The sequence below is a fragment of the Denticeps clupeoides genome, chromosome 6 (genome assembly GCF_900700375.1).
Source record: "Denticeps clupeoides chromosome 6, fDenClu1.1, whole genome shotgun sequence".
Taxonomy (NCBI): domain Eukaryota; kingdom Metazoa; phylum Chordata; class Actinopteri; order Clupeiformes; family Denticipitidae; genus Denticeps; species Denticeps clupeoides.
Window position 1 is genome coordinate 3,936,835 of NC_041712.1, and position 17,605 is coordinate 3,954,439.

Genomic DNA, 17,605 nt, shown 5'->3' on the forward strand with positions numbered 1-17,605 from the left:
GAGAGAGAGAGAGAGAGAGAGAGAGGTGGGGAGTAAGAGCTCTGGCTTTTCTGCGCCCAGTCACAGATTCTCTACCCTGTCGTCCCCCTCTCTCAGTCCCACTCGCCTCGGCTCTGCCGGATTACGCTGCTGAGGACGAGACGGTGGCACGAGACGCCGGTCGGAGTCTCTGAGATTAATTCTGTTCTGAGAGCTGCTGTTTAATCAGCATAATGTTGGCTTCTATATGGTACGCCAAAAAGCTGGGGAGGAGGCTGGTACAAAATGCCCGGAAAGGCAAAACGCAAAAGGTAAGGATTCCTCTACAAATATAATTCTGCTGCTGCTGTTCATTAGTTGTGAAAAAAACTTTTCAACCGGATTTCTAGACCTGCGGATGGGTCAGTCAATGGCATTAAATATCGCTGCTCTTCCCAGCATGCTTGGTATTGAATCATGTGTCTCATTAAGGTCCTAATCACTCTGAGCTCAGTGATCCAGCATTTTCTGCTCAGAATCTGTCCGATACCTCATCTCCGTCTGAGGAGTCCGAGTAATACCAGTTGATCCTGTTGTTATGACCCCCAGGCTTACAGCAGGTTTACTTGCAGCCTGTGTCTTTCTCATTAACTGCATCTTATCCTGTTAATCTCTCCTTTGGTTTCATTCCTCCTTGTTCCTAATCTCTATATTACTTTCCTGGTGTGTCCCAATGGCATTTTTTCTCTTCCATGTGCAGAGGAGATAAACCAGCCATGTCTCAGATTAGTCTGGGACGTTCTCTTGCTTAGTGGGTATTCGTGTGCCAGACCGTTCCCTTGTAAGTGGAGCACAAATTGAACATGGTGTATGCCAGGTCTTGCCTCTCATTGAATGTTCCATAAAACAATGAGGCTCAGGGATGTGCTGAGTGTGCGGAGCCTCACTCTGCCTGTGTGTGTGTGTGTGTGTGTGTGTGTGTGCGCGCGTCTCTGAATCGTTCTCTGTTTCTTTGATGGAGTGACGCTCCCACCTGAAATGAAATAAAAGATTCTGCAACAGGTTTAAAAAGCGGCGTCGGCCTTCAGCAACGCTGTGAAAAGCCTTGTCAGCGCGGGCAGCCCATGTGGGCTGGAGTCCTAGATGAGCTAGAAAGTCGTGGCTTTTGTGTATTGTTGTAGCGCCAGGTTCATTTAAGCGTCTTGCAAGCGGCTGCCTAGCAACACTAGGCCTGGCTGTTTTGGTCTGGGAATCGAGGGTCTTGCGCTCGTGAGCCTGGGCGGCCGGGAGGAGGAATTATTGATCCGGAGGGACTGCCACTTCACTCCACTCCTCTCCACTCATTCTGGAGGAGGCCATAAGCAGTCAAGAAGTATGCGGTCGTTCCAGCGTAGGGAAAAAGTCTACAAAAGTGAAAGTGAAGTGATCATTGTGATACACAGCACAGCACACGGTGACACAACAAAATATGTCCTTTGCTTTTAACCATCACCCTTGGTGAGCAGTGGGCAGCCATGACAGGCTCCCTGGGGGAAGTGTGTGGGGACGGTGCTTTGCTCAGTGGCACCTTGGCGATTTGAAACTCGAATCGGCAACCTTCTGATTACGGGACTGACAGCTAATGTCACAAAGTTCATCTGTGGAAGGATTTAGATGTGAAGTTATGGCGCAGATGCCAGAGGAAATCAATGGTCTCTGAGGGGAGAGAAGGTATTTGCTGGGCAGCAGTATCTGGCCATGAAACTCTTGCCTTCTAGAGCCACCAACATTCATCACAGTCATCAGACTTGGCAAGAACCTCCTACGCATCTTATCGAAGAGCGTTTGCACGTGGCGGTGTGGGGATGAATGTGCCACCGAGGTGGCTGCCACCGTCCAGCTCGCCCTGGGTGTGAGGCGAGGCGAACGCTAATGTGCACCGGGGGCGAAGCAGGGCAGGTTGTCTATCTCAGCACAGACAGATTGAAGGTAACGATGGTGCTCTCTGATTGGCTGACCCGTTGCCGGTGAAGCTGAGCGTGCAGCGGCGAGGAGCACTGAGGGCCCTGGCGCCCTGAACGCTGTTGGAGAGCAAACTAATTGGTGAGCTGCTACTTCCTGCCATGTTCGTTGTGACTAAGGTTTGTTTCCTTGTCCCGGTAATGACCGCGCCGGTCCGCTCTCGTGGAAGATCGAGAGGGATCAACAGCAGATCAATAAGATTCATATGGTCAAGTCGTAAACAAAGCACATTCCCTGTCCCGCGTTGACTTCATAAGGCACGATGCGTGACCCGGCATCAAGTCACAGACAAGCTGCTGCTAATACAGTGGCACCATGCAAAGCTGGGCATCCCGCAGTCACCTGTTGCACAGCAAAGCCTGTTATGATGAGGAAAGCAGCAGAGCGATACAAATCAAATTGGGGGGGGGGAGACTGTTTTCATTACGCGATCACCAGAAACCATTCCTCCACAAGAATTTATTCGCACGCGAAGGCCTTGCAGGGAGCAAATTTCATTTTCACTCATTTAAATGACTGTTTGATGTACTTTCCACTTGAGAAAATCCATGGCATCCGTGCCGTTTTGTTTCAAGAACCTTACTCTTGGCCACTTTTCTCAGGACTGTGTGGAGGTGTTCCTCGTCCTAAGAGTAAATATTTTACTCTGTCCATCAGGGCAAGTGCTAGCATGTGCCCAGCCATACGTGTCTACACCTACAAATCAGGGCATCTCCAACTCCGTAAGTTCTCCGTTGTTAACATGTCTGTTCACAACGAGCAGGACAGTAACAGTGACAGTGAGCTGACAGCAAACACGGCAGAACAATGTCAAGTATAACTTTACATTAACATTTACGCCATTTATCAGACTGCCTTCTACGGAGCGCCTTACATTCAGTCGTTACAGGGACAGTCCCCCTGGAGACACTCAGGGTTAAGTGCCTTGTTCAGGGACACAATGGTAGTAAGTATGGATTGAACCTGGGTCTTCTGGTTCATATGGGAGTGTTTTACCAACTAGGCTACTCCCAACTTTATGCTAATGAGGAGTAACACTGTTGGAATTTAAATATTAGAACAAAAATTAGTTTTGTTTGCACATTATTATAATTGTCCGTGTCTTTTTGTCATTGTTAATGCAGTTTCTGGCCACTATATTTTGTGTGAATATAGTGGCCGTGCAGTATTTTGCACCGCAGGCTATAGGAACATCATCATTTAGTCACGACTGTCCATATCAGGTGTTGTTGTACATTCATTTTAAGTATAAAAAGTAGCAGTGACGTAATTGTGTCTTTAGCAGATCTACTGGTGCTAATGTATACAGTGTGTCCGTTTTTCGTCGAAGAATACATTTGCAAGAATTTAATCTTTTCATTGTGCTACTTTTCATTATAACTACAGACAATATATGCAGGCACTATATGCTCACAAGGAACATAGAGAATTAAAAACTGAATGAATAAAAGAAAATGTTTTACTACTAATATCCTACTTGGGCTGACTAATAGTCTTTTTATGTAAATCCACTGTGCTACAAATAAATATGTTCATCTTTCGGCTTTTAAAGATTTAGTTCCATCACACCAAAGCTGTTAAATAGAATTAAATGGATTTCATAGAGGTAGTGATTACCACAAAAAGGTTTGATAATAAAAATTGACAGAAATTTGCCTGAAATTATTCACTTTGTATTTTTCCCTCCTATCCATCAATATTCATGGGCATTTTAAGGGTGCTGTTTTTTTTCTCTGAAAGCTTTTTAAATCTGAACACTGGCACTTTTATCCACAAGAAATTATACAGATCTGGATAATTTTAACCTGTTGGTTTAATGTCGGATGTAGTTCCTTTTTGTGGGATTTTACATCTTGGCACACATTAGTTTCCCAATAACCCATTTGTACATATACATGATGCCCAGGTGGCACCTGTTCGCCTGAGTGTTGGGTCCTGATCACTAACAGTTTCCACTCCACCAGCAGGACACAGACGTGGTCCTGCACTGTTTCCTGTGTGCTACATGCATTAAGAGTTGAAATCTGTCTGGTTTTGGCCATTGCACAGTTTTTTTCACTCAATGTTGCGTTTTTGCTCGTCCATCTTCTCAACCCTCCATGGCACAACAATATCCTGTTCCACTCCTATGTCACTAAAGCACACAGAAAACATAGAACTTCTTCTACCAGGATTTTTATGAGGTTGTTTTGAAGTTAAAATATTTGTGAGAATTTTTTTCCCCTTTAACGAACACTTTGTAACACCCTAGTGGTTTATTGCTCGTATCCAGTGATTGTATTTTGTTACAATGGAACTTTCTTTTCTTTTCTTTTTACCCTATACTGTAATCCATGTTCCAGTTTAAGTTCATTTTAATTATGACAATACAGTTGGTCTCATAGGCTAGATTAGAAATTATGGACCATGTGCTATATGTTCTGTGCCTGTTTAAATGTTCTTTGTGCAACGGCACTAAAACCTCAGCTGTGAGTTGTACAGCTTCACAAATTCTAGCCCCACTGAGGCCCAATGTTATTAAATCCTGAAAGCTTTCACCACCTCCACCCTCCATTTGTTTTCCCTCCATCAGATTTATCACATTGCGATGACTTTTTAAATTGGTTTTCTGGAAAAAGGATCCTATCACTCCGATTTGTTTAACAAAAGGCGTGTGTCTGCGTTGTTCCCAGCATTTATACAAGAATACGTCCTTCTGTTGTTCTCACAATGCAGGATGATTCAGGCTACATTTAGTGATTCAGCAGTGGTGCACAGCCATCACAAAATGCTCTTAAGAAAAGAAAAGGCTAATGAAAATCCCGATTTTTTCCCTGGCTGTAGTGACAGCTGTGATGGCAGCTTTGGTACATTGTAGAAAAGCTCTGGCAATCAGTGTTGAAATAAAAGTATTCCTCATCATCCTCGAAAGCGCATTTCAGGCAGTTCACCGAAAGAAATCCAGTGGTTCCCACATATACTTCTTCTTTATTTCCTGATATTAGATTATGAAGTAAACATTACTTCATTTGAGTTTTATGCTAATAATGTGAGGCCAGGACAACCTGTTTTAATCCTCTGTGGACTGTCGAGAAATTGACAGCGAGGCTCTTTTTCTACCTATAACAAAACTATACCACTTTAAATCCTAAGAGCAGAACATGTCACATTTAAATATGTCATTTTATAGACATTTACAGTTCTGTTCACAATTTAGCCAGTTCTGATATTTTCTGTTCCTTTGGTCAGAGAGATTCACATTTTGTAGAAGTCTGCTGTTGCTCGTCTGACTATGCTGTTGCTTGTCTCTCTTATGGTCCAGTCCAGCTCTCCTTATCTGGTCCAATGGTATGTTCTTCATGCTCTTGAGTAAAACCATGGATGTGGCACGCAGGGTTGGAATACCTGTAGAGGAAGTACGACCTCGTGCTACCAGTATCGACAAGGACACCAGGACAAACAGAGTAGAGTAATTGCCCTTGACAACCACCTGCAAAACCATTGCCTTTTGGGGCTTTTCTTGCTGTCGTTTCTCCAATGCACAAGGTTCATTTGCATCAAAGCATCACACTTGTTTTCTAATTGGCTCTACACACTTTCTCTTTCACTTATTGACTCTACACACTTTCTACAGAACCTTTACACACTTTTAGTGGAGAATTTTGTAGTCAAACAAAAAGATGTTGCCCTTTTGCTTTCATTTTTTGACAACAGAAGAAAAATGTTCCACCTCGAGAGACAATGACTCTCTGGTCAACCTGACCAATTCACATTGTTCTCATCCTGCCACTGTTTATTCAAAGAGAGGCTCCTGTGATTGGCTGATTTAGTTGCCTTGGTGGTGAGAGACGAGAGTGATGGCGTTGCTGGGGTCTGTTGTTGAACGGGCTTGGGAACCACCAACCTCATGTCAGCACCAGAGGCTTTGGGAGCTGAAAGAGAGGACGCCCACGTGGCGCACCGAGACCCTGGCTGAGCTCAAGGCTGACGCAGGCTGTACTGCTTCAGGGAGGGGGTGGATGTGTGTGTTCTCCAGGTCTGCCAGTACGTGTGCATGTGCTTCATTATTTAATGGCTCTTGAGAGAGAGAGAGAGAGAGAGAGAGGGCTGTGGAGCTTGAGGTCGATGCGTGGGAGCTGTCGTCAGCACAGGCTGTACAGAGAGAGCTGTCCTGTCCGAGTCGCACTCCTTCCAGAACAGCCTGCACCTCTCGCACCTCTATCTTATAGTATAGTACAGAGATTTCCACACTCCCTATTAACTCCCTATTTCAACGTTTTGCCTTGTTGCAGAATAGAGCACCTTAATGCCCAGGGTCCACCTTCAGTTCAGGCTGTATTGAATGGTGGGGGTCTAAAGTAGAATGTATGAGAGCTGCCAGTCATCACATAGGGCAGTGATGGCCTAGCGGGTAAGGAACCGGACCTGTACTCAGAAGGTTGCTGTTGTGGCGGGGCACAAACGTGGGATGCTTTAAGAGAGCAGCGATGGAGGTGTGGTGTTTGGGTAAAAGTAATAAACCCCTTCCAATAATAAATACTCTGCATTTATTTGACTCACCACCTGCCTCGGAAGAACAGGAGTTAGCCCCAGGGTTTATACAGGTTCACCATCACCTGACAATGGTGGCCGAGATTTGCTAATCAAGTTAACATTCCATAAAAAATTTACATTTGGTAAAACTATTTACAACATTCAAAACACATTAATCGATCACCAAAACAGATTTACAAGCAGTGAATCATACAGAAAGGATAGGTACTATAGACCGTAAGTTTGTGTTTGCTGACTGCTCATTTACCGTGCCAGTTTGACTTGAGACTGAAAGATAATATATTGTCTCTTCAGTCCATGTTCTCAAAATATAAATCACATCATTTTGCATTCTTGTAATCATATGATTTGACATCATGATTGCGATTACATTTATTGTGCAACCCTAATCTAGAGTATTCTTGAGTCTATAAGGTAACAATAATAGAATATCATAACCTTGTTTTAATTATGTTTATTCTACTATGTACTTGTACCATATTGACTACTATATTGATATAGTGTTAAATAGAACTGAAAAAAGAGACTAAAATACAAATTTTATTTACTAAAACTAGACTAAAATAGTCATGGATAATTGTGAATAATATGAGACTAAAATGCTGACTATTTTTAAGCTTGACTAGATTAAAATAAGTCTGGACGTAAAAAACTAAAATCTAAATTTTAGACAGGCTGACTAAAACAAATATAGCCAAGTGCTCAGTGTGTTGCTAGTTCCCCCTCTCCAACATACTTATAACTGGCAAGGAGTCTGTTTCTCTCTGTTCATTTCTGTAAATTCAGAAGATGTGCTCGATGGGACTTTAGTGACATGGCAGCAGCAGCTCAAACACCATCATGCTGAGCACTGGTGCCCCCAGGGTTGTTTCAAGTCCACTGCTCTTCACATGCTGCTCCACCATGACTGCACCTCCAGCACCAGCACAAACCACATCATCACATTTGCAGAAGACATCACAGCCATGGGGCTTATCGGGGATATGTCATACAGAGAAGAGGTCCATCAACTGGTTGTACAGCCTGTCTCCTGTAGAAAAACTAAAGATCTGATGGTCAGAAAATCCAGTACCTGCCAATCCCTGCTCAGTAGAGAGAGAGAAGAGTGGAGAGAGTGGTGTACAGAACCCCAACACCACCGCCCAGCAATGTTTACTGCATCTTGCTCCACCCATCCTCATCACTTTCTACTGAAGCACAGTTGAAATAGTCATTTCTTGAATATCAAAAATCGGTTCATAAAAAGACTATTAGTCAGCCCAAGTAGGATATTTCAGCATCTTAATTAATATTTTAATATAGTAGTAAAACATTTTCTTTTATTCATTCAGTTTTTAATTCTCTATATTCCTTGTGAGCATATAGTGCCTGCATATATTGTCTGTAGTCTGTAGATGAAAAACAGACACACTGTATACATTAGCACCAGTAGATCTGCTAAAGACAGAATTACGTCACTGCTACTTTTTAGACGTGAATTATAATGATGTGCAAACAAAAAACACTTTTGTTCTAATATTTAAATTCGAACAATGTTACTCCTCACTAGCATAAAGTTGGGAGTAGCCTAGTGGGTTAAACCCTCGCATATGAACCAGAAGACCCAGGTTCAACCCACAAAGCGTTTTAATTCATTAATAAATGTTCCGAATTCAAAGATTCAGTGTAGCATTGTCTTTAAACCAAGGTGCTTGATCTATACGCTCTGAGATGTCAGTGGGAAGTGGGGATACCCCTGCTGAACCAGCACACTTAACATTTGAATCAGCAGCACTTTTTTCAGACTGCAGTGGCGCGGGACAGAAGCTTCATTAGAACACTTTTAATGACCAGCATACGGAGGAGTGCCGAGGGACATCACCAGAGCTGCAACAGGCTAATTATAATCTCTCCTTCACTGGACTACTGCTGCTCCTCAGCCTACATGCACGGTCCTCATTAGCACTTGTAGGTTTCTGCAAGGTATTATAGCGTCTCCAAACCTTTAGGTGCCGGATCAAAGCTGCTATAGGTATATCTTTTTCACAATGATATACCTAGACCTGAATAAATAAAGAACGCAGGGATTTATGGTGAAGTTCTGGGGCTCGGGACCTTTGTGGCGGGCGCAGCAGGCGCCTCTTAAACAAGTCCGCTCATATTTAACACGTTGGCATATTCCCATTGGCCCATCGCCCCGCCGCTCTGCTGGCTGTCAGGGAGATGGCCTGTCAGGGCCAGACATCTGATTTGCCCAGTCTGCAAGTGAGACGGGCTGACAGGCGGCGGCAAGGGAATAGAAAAATCCGAGGAGCGTGCGGGAGGCTGAAAAATACTGTAAATTAGCTGCAAAAGGGTGGGAATGGTCTTATAATCAGCGATTAATCAGCAGATAGATCTACTGGACGTCCAGTAGTGCCCTCAGCACTTACACTAGAAACCCTTTAGGCCAATTTCAAAGTTGTTAGTGTTGATAGATTTAGCAGCCCATTTGTTTACGAATTCTTATTAAATTTTCAAGGCTTGCGGCATGGAAGGGGGGGCATTTTTGCAACCACAGACTGTGCTCCATCGGTTAATGTCAGGGTTGCTGCGAGAAGTCGCGTGCACAGACATGCTGGGCTGGCTGGAGACGGTCAGTGAGTGACAGAACGCGGCTTTGGTGACCCCCTGGGTCGTTGGGGAGGCGGGCAGAAGCGAGGCAGCGAGCAGGGCGTGGCTCACCGTGGTGGTGATGCAACCGTTACGGTTCTTCGCGGCAGCTCACACATGCCTTTGGGCGGGGCAACAGCATCTGACTGAAGCCTGTGTGAGGTGCAGCGCTCCATAGTTGGTGGAAACGTTAATTACGTTGCAGTGATAGACAATCATGCTCATCAATTAGATGTGTTCTAAGTTAAAGCCACGCCCACATAACTGTCACTGTCAACTTGTGGTATGTTTATATTTGTAAACATATGTACGGTTATGTTTCCATAATACAGATGGTAATATCTGTTAAAATTGCTCCGCCCTAGTGTACGCTGGGTTTCTGAGGCTCAGGCAGCATTTTAGAAAGTTGTTTCTTTTTTTTATAGCTGCTTGTTAAAATGCCTCAGCAAAACTGTTCCAGGCACAGGTAGTAATATTCTGGAAAGAAGGAGTCATTTGTTTTGGTTTGTCATGGTTATGTGCCACATGCGTTATGTCACGTTGAGCAGAATTAAAGGTATGTTTTCAACCTTCACACAGAACACAAATCTCACACGTTATGAAGGTTGATTAATCTGGAACCATCTGCCACGCATGTTGTGTTATAGGAATATGAATTAACTTTGTGCTGATGATTAAAATAATACTGTTTGCAGGCCAGCATTATTGATTCATTGTCTTTTTCATTCATTTGTCTCCAGAAGAGGATGTAGACAGTGAAGAACAGTAGTATGTCGTGATAAATCCTCCGGTGTGTGTTTAGGGTGACCGGGTGTCCTGCATCCCGCATAGTGACATGAAGACATTTTCATAGCTAATCCGTTTATATGTACTGTCAGTAATAAAAATCTGCCTGGAAGCATGAACACGTGTGACACCTACGACACATCGAATCCAATTTCTGCACAACAAAACTATCTCTATACGCACAAAAGAGTTCATTCGCCCTATTTTATGCCACATTTTGTCAAATTTGTGACAACATTGTGATCTACAGCAATGTTCGTGTATCAAGAACAGAGCAGATTGATCATTGCCACTAAGGGATATGTGGCCAGTTTTTATTTGCTGTTTTCCATCAGGTTTTGCTCGATTCTCATGAATGCTTTACTGTTAATGTTTCTAATGTGTCACCTATGGAGCAAACACGCAGTAATAAGGATAAGCAGCGAGAAGAGCCAGAGAGACAAGGCAGGGAGCTGTGCTCCATTCTCATTTGTGCAGTTTCTCAAAGGCAAAGTGACTGTTTACTCGTTCTCCATTACTGTTGATAGGCTGGTGTACGGGTCTGCAACTTCAAAAGGAAGGCAGCATCAGCCTGAAAAGGCCACACCTGCAAACATCCCCACATCTGTGCTTTATGGTGCCGACTTTATTTCAAAGGGCCGAGCATCTCATTTACCTGCTGCTGCAGCTGCTGAATGTATGACCAGCGCTGGGCATGAGTGGATTCGTGAAGCAATGTCCAAAGGATGGAGCGTCTCTCATTCATTCTCTCGTTCTCTTTACTCCTGCTCCTTTTCTTCCTGCAGCCTTTAATGTTCCCGCTGGTTGGACTTAAATGAGGAATCCTGTGCGGCTTTTGTTCATTAGAGTTTGTTTATTTGCAAGGAAAAAAAAGTTCACTTATATTTAGTTCCTGTGGATTTGTCAGACATTTAAAAATAAGGTCTTCATCATTTGTGAATCTTTCCATTACTGCACAATATATTCACAAATTATCGATACTTCCATTTTCATGTTGTCTAAACACTTGTTTTCCTGCATAGATAATAAAAGCACTTTAGATTTTTTTTTGTTCACAATTTTTGACACCAAAGTAATTTATCATTCAACTTGTCACATGATCATTAATACAATGCTCATGATCTGAGAATCTCGAAACCGCCTGTCATATAAATAACTGACATATAAATAACTGCATTTTAGAGAGAGTTTAAAAAAAGCTTAAAAAAACACACACAATTTTGACCAAAAATTAAAATAAAAAGTAAAAACCTTCCGATAACCTCTCCAATAAGTATTTAACTGCTACAAATAGATTTCCTCAGTACCCATTCCCGTTCAAGTTCAGATGTCACGTTTGTGTGGCAGGAATGCGCTGTGTGCATGGTCCTCATGACACACTGGTGTGGACAATAATGCCCTTGTGCTTCTAAATTATTTTAAAAGATGAACACAATCAGAAATGAAACTGTGATGGCTTGTTCAAACGCCTCGGCTCTCTAGAGGTTCGCAGTTTCCTGGGGAGCTGAAGTCCGTCCGTCAGGGGTAATGTTGAATACGATGGAGCCCAGGACCAGCAGCCTCCAGGCAAATCTGAGAGCACCTTGTTTACCAAGTTTTTTGAGTTCTTAATGAACCTATTCCTCACGTGGATCCTTTGTCTCGAGCAGCCTGCTTAGTTCTTGGCTTGGCTCAGCTGGTCTTAACAGCCTTGCTGACTTGACCGATATAACAGATGAGAGGAGTCCATCATTTCATCCTCCATGGAGACTTTGGAGCCCCCCTCCCACCCTGTTCATCCAATCCGCTGTGAGGAAGAACCACCATCCATACTGAACAGTCACATGAGCAGAAACTGCCGTCAGCTTGATGCGACGCGGTATAATGCAATAAAAATGCCTTTTTTCTCTGCTCCATTTTATACCGGGCACGACCACAGACCCTCCCCTCGTCGTCCCCAGCACCTCCTCTCGCTCTCTTATCTCTAGCTGTCCAGGGCTGGATAATCTCCCATTCACACAGTAACAGAGGCAGACAGCATGGCGTCTCCTGCGCCGAGCTGCGAACTCTTGCTGCAGTCATTATCAGCCGGCGCACCGGGCACGCTCTCCGTGATGCTATTAACGCAGCCACTTGCTGCTCTTAGCACAGCAACAAACATTCATTAGCACAGCAGTGCATGAGGAAAGGCCAAGAATAAGAGGGGACGACCATTATCGCGTCTTACTTCGGGCCGCCTTGTCCCCCCGGATGTTATTATGTCCCTTGATTACTCTAATCGCCACAAGCTTTTATTTCCCAGAATCCCTGTCCTTTTCGCCTCAACCCAGTTGACCTTCCTTTCTGGTCCGGCCCGTGGGAGGCCAGGTAGTGTGTTCTTCACTCCGTTTGTGACGCTCCGTTTTCTAATGTCAGTTTTTCCCCGGATTAGGCCCGCTGGTGCGTGTGTGACTGTGCCCTGACGTGCGAGTGTGTGTGTGTGTGTGTGTGTGTTTTGTGGTCAGCGAGCACTCTGCTCCATCAGACCATTGATTGCTTCTAATCTAGTTTTAGCCACCCGACGCAGCAGGGTTCCCTCTGGCATTAATTACGCTTCCCAGCGATTTACATCAGGGGCCGGCCCCTGCCTAATCAAATCTGATTTACCTCTTACCACTGCGTCCATCTTGCCCTATCAGATATATTGAATATGTGTCACCGCTCTTGTTGCGTGTGTGTGTGTGTGTTTTCCCCTCCTGTAGCCATGCAGCACCAGATTAGCTCAGGCCAGGCAGCCCGAGAGCAGCAGCCGGGATTATAGCCAATGTGCGCCGGTTATTTGTAGTTTTTTTTGGACCGGGAGCTCTGGTGATCATTTGGAAAACTCCTCAGGATGAGCTACATGCTTGTGGACAATGGATGCCCCAAAGAGAAGTTCCACCGCAGCAGCGTCCCCAACCTCATGCCCCCGCAGCGCGACCAGGGTCCCCGGCCCCTGTGCAAGCGCCTCTCCATGGAGGTGCTGAAGGGCCGCGCGCCCGACGTGGGTCCCATCAAGTGGCCCTCGCTCGTCACCATCTGTAGGTGGAAGCAGAGCCTGACCGAGAGGCTGCTGAAGCGCCACCGCGGCAGCTGCTTCCAGGTGAGAGTGGACCTCGACGTTCGGTGACGCTTTTTACGGGCGCGGCTGCCTCAGAGTGGGTTTCATCGCTTGCAGAGCCTGGCGCGCGCCCAAGTGCCAGCCCTGTGACCATCACTCACCCGAATGGTCCCATCGCCCAGAAATATGACTGAGCTAATAGAGGCAATGACATAAATCAGGGCGGGTCGTGTGCACTCGTATAGATTAAGGGTTCATTCAGTCGCCGTTGTGTTTCTGTGTTTGTTCAATCGGCAAATCCACCCAGCCGCCGGGAATTCTGCGCAGCCCTGCTATTTTGTCCGGTCACCGGTTCCTTTCCACAAATTTCAACAGTTAATGTTGTCTTTCGTGAAATTCACCATCCTGCAAAATGTTGAGCGGCCTCGTTTCAGCTTCCGAAAACGTTTCCGTCACCGACGGGAGTTGCATGTACCGCACCGCACTGGTCACGTTGCAGATTTGCAGATTAGAACATTTCTTTCAAATCTTAAAAACGTTTTTCTGGAATTGGACAAAAGAATTCACGTGCATTGCTGTGAAACCGGACATGTCCAGACAGGCAGTAGCAATTCCCCCAAAAAGCCTGCAGAACCTGAGCTTGAGGGACCGAGTATATCTGTGTATGTGACAGAGACAAAGACTGTGCGTTCTAAAGTGTCACGCGGGAGAAGCAATTAGACAGTCCCATGACACGTCCTACAGACAGAGGGGGCGCCAGGCAGGGTCAGAGGTCAGGCAGGCAGATTGTGTAATCCCTCTCGCCCCTGTCTCTTGGCCAGTCGCTCTATTCCTCCATAACCGGCTGTTCACCATTTACCGTCTCTCATGACATTATCATCAGCCCCCAAGCCACCCCGCGCCATTTTGCATGTGGCTTCGCCTCTTCAAGCATAATTTAATTACCGCGACCCCGGTGAAACCGCTGGGCTCATCCCTGCATTGGTTAATCCATTATTCAGGCATCCAGGTCAGTGCAAGGTCACCGTAGAGAGAAACTGCTGACGTTTTGAAGGTAAAATATAATCCGGGTTTCCTAAAATCTCCAATGCGGTGAAAGTTTGGTACCCAGAGTTGACAGGTGGCCATGATAAAGTGTAAAACACGAGTGACTCGAGGCCCACGTTTTTTTTTTTTTTTTATTTCTCCTGCCTCTCTCTTACTCTCTCTCTCTGGCAAACACACACAGAGAGAGAGAGAGAGAGAGAGAGAGAGAGAAGGATCTTTACCTCTACTTTGATGTCACATAGACGGCCCTTGAGCACATATGCCACATACTGCCAGTGGATGTTATGGGCAGTATTCAGTATTTTTCTCAGCGGTGTCAGTGAAGAAGGCTCTTCTCTCCTGCCTTTCGTATTCACTGAGTAAACAGTAAATGCTCCTATTATGGCTTTGACGTCAGACTGGCTTTGGTCTGTGTGAAGTGGCGGTGCAGGCGAACTCCCTTCCGAAAGGCTTATTGAAATGTAGAGATGAGCTGAATCATATGCGCCCTCGTGTGGCCACTGTTAGGAAGTACACATTTCTGCTTATCTTTCTTCCAGTTGTTCTAAAGTGGTGGATTCTACTTTCAGATCTGATATTTATTTGTATGCGTGTGTTTTTGTACAAGTTGGTGGTCGGTACTTGATGCACTTTTGACTGTTTGCAATAATAAGCTTTAATATTCCAGAATATGAGATATTTAGGATTTATTCAGTGTTGTTTGGTGCAGCACAAAGATAGATTCAGTGCTGTGTGTGGTTTGAGGTCGAGGTGTCACAGTTAAATCCTCTTTCACTGCTTTAGAGGGTCTCTATTGGATATCTGTAAGGGAAGGCCCTCACTGTGCTGTCTAATGGGTTTGCACTGAACCATTAAATCACCTGTCAGGATCTCGCAGACGTGGTCCCCTGGCTGACATTTCTGACAGAGGTCAAGTCAGTGTGTGTGTGTGTGTGTGTGTGAGATGGTGAATAAGAGGAATGCACCTGAGTAGTTTTATCAGTACCTTTGTGTAATGGCTTTTTTCCTGCAGTGAAGTGGATGTGATTGTAGGTGTGTCCGTCTGCCCTGCTGCAGAGCTCCCACACTTCATATATGCACACACATTCATTACATGCTTAACCCACTCCAGAATCTATGCATACTACATACCCATGTCTCTTTCACCTGGTGCAACTTACACAATGTGCAATATCTAGGCATCACATAAATCATTTTAATAATATATTTTCTGTAAATCAATTTGAAGGAACACTTTTTTTAAGATCAATTAATATGAAAACATTTTGTTTATTCTTGCTCATCAAGGAAAAAAAACCTCAGAAATTGGTTCCACAATTCATTTTCCCCCTTTCTTATTTACCAAATCTCCAATGAGAATTGATGCTGCCATGAAATTCAAGCAAAACTCAAACGAGGTAGATATTAAAATGATAATGATAATAAGATACAAATAGGTACTTATTAGGGGCCTAACAATGTTGAAACTAGTGGAATTGAAAAGCAAAAAAATTTAGTGATATTTAGTACACAAATGAAGTAATCCCAGACTGTGTGTGTGTGTGTGTGTGTGTGTGTGTGTGTGTGTGTGTGTGTGTGTGTGAGACTATGAGGGAAGCGGAAGTAGACAGCGGAACTCTGGAACAGAGAAAGGGAAAGTCACGACTCCCCAGGCCGGAACAGCTCTCTGTGCTCCCTGTCAGGCCTGGATCTGGTTGGGGACAGGGATGGAGGGGGTTTTAGCCCCAAGGTGTTCTGTCTGGCCACAGACCCACAGCAGAGCAGCTGCCAGACGTTTCAGCACTCTGCTGTCAAGATCCAAATCAAAGTGGAAGTTTTCCTCCATTTAATTGGCCCCCAACGATCGCTGGCACAAGTTTCCCAGTAAATGACACAACTGCTCATGTTTTGTCAGCCACAGAACTGCCCACTTGTGGACACCGTGGTCACCGCCAGGGCGACGCCCGTAAATGAATAGCATTTTATTCTCTTATTTGTCAAGTGACTCAGCATGTCCATGTGAGGCTTTATTAGCTTCTCTGATAATGTCACTTCAGCACGCAGTCAGAAGGCCTGCAGGAAGGCTGGAAGGCAGCTCATTTTCCCCCTGCCACGTCTGCCATCGGGTTCACTGGCAGCATGTCACGGTGCGAGAGGTGACAGGAAATATTTGAGTCTGGCTGAAACTGAATCATTAAAATGATACGCTTAAACTCTTGTTTTATCCTGAAGGAGCAGTGACCTTGTTTTTGACGTACAGTTCTACTTTTGGACCTGAGTGAAGTAGAGTCCTCTACACAGTCTGCTGGTACAGGACATTTACCGTCCTTGCCTTGCAGCATGAAATCTGCACAGCAGATCTTGGATGTTCTAAAGCTTTGTACGGCACAGCAGCCTGTCAGCACAGCATGATGATGCGAGACGTCACGATAAGTAACCAGTTGGTTGTAACTGGCCGTCATACGGTTTTCGTTTTTCCACAATTGAGTCAGGACTTTGTAGGTTTTGGGCATATTTTATTTCCTTATTACGTCTTTGGATGCTTATTGGAACAGACAGGGGGTTGATGGTTCAGGGGGGGTGTTGGGGTGGCCTAGATGTCCAAAAAAAATTTGTACAGATTCATTTCAGTGCTAATTCCTGTGATCATGCATGGAATGCCGTCATTGGAAACCTCCTGTGGTATTCCAAATGCATCATCTGCACCCCGTCACCGTAAAACCCTGCATAAATGAAATATTGTGCCACTCTATTCTGCCACAGGGGTTTCTTTCCGCTCTCCTTGCTGGAAAATGTGCACCTCTTCCTCTCTCATTAAGGTCACGCATGTTTTGGGTCTTGAAGTGTTGCCATGGATACCTCTTATGCAGCTGGCTTTCCAAGTGCGTTTGCTTGTCGCCCCGCCAGCGCTAATGAGCTCTTCTCAATTAGAAGGTGGCGTGAGCTCCAGAAAGCTCCAGAAACGGTTGGACTGTATTCCGTCAGCGGATGGGGTGGAATTAGTTTTTTGGCCTCGTGCCCCGGGCCGGCTGTGGCCTGCTTCAGGTCCACGGTCCACTTTTTTACTTTGTGGCGAGCCGGGAGGAGGACGGCAGGGGTGAGATGTCACATGAGCCTTAGCTCACAGGGGACCTGGAGCTCTGGTGACAGCGGCCCAACTTCACACCTCCCCCTCCGAGGCAGCGAAGATGATGGAGCGCTCATTCTCCGTCCGGAAGGGAGGACAAGGCGCTAAACATCCGCAGTGCCGCAGTCTTCACAGTTTCAGAGTTACGATTAGGAGCCAGTGTTTAAGTGGCGAGCGAATTTCGGATTTTGTACCCAGCAGCTTTAGTCTCTTACATTTGAATTATATTTGAAGTGCTTTTAAATCACAAGAAATACGTAGCAGGACTATTTTGTGAAAGTATAATAAAATAGTGAAAAGGACATGACTTCTGTTCCTCTGGCTGGCTCTGTTGGTCGCCGCGGCCGCCCAGGGACGGGGACTCTCTCCACGGGCGCCGCGTAGGTTGCTTGTGCCTGGAGCGCGGGCTGCTGTCAGGTCACACCGCCGCTTGACTCACGTATTGACAAAGAGCTGGCGGTGAGGAAAACAGCACAGCGCAGTGG

General features: G+C 45.3%; 1 protein-coding gene across 34 annotated transcripts in view; it reads left to right on the top strand.

The window, feature by feature from the left end:
* The window catches only part of dlg2 (discs, large homolog 2 (Drosophila)), a 255,544-nt gene that overhangs the window by 169,754 nt on the left and 68,185 nt on the right, over nt 1-17,605 (top strand). Inside the window, exon 1 of one of the 34 annotated variants that reach the window (XM_028982830.1) lies at nt 108-290. The exons of 32 other annotated variants lie outside the window; for them this stretch is intronic. In XM_028982830.1, coding sequence (XP_028838663.1) covers nt 213-290 — 78 coding nt within the window. In that variant the 5' untranslated portion in view covers nt 108-212. Of the gene's footprint in view, nt 1-107; nt 291-12,697; nt 13,010-17,605 lie in introns of those variants that run through there. One more of the 34 variants, XM_028982828.1, reaches the window with a different exon arrangement.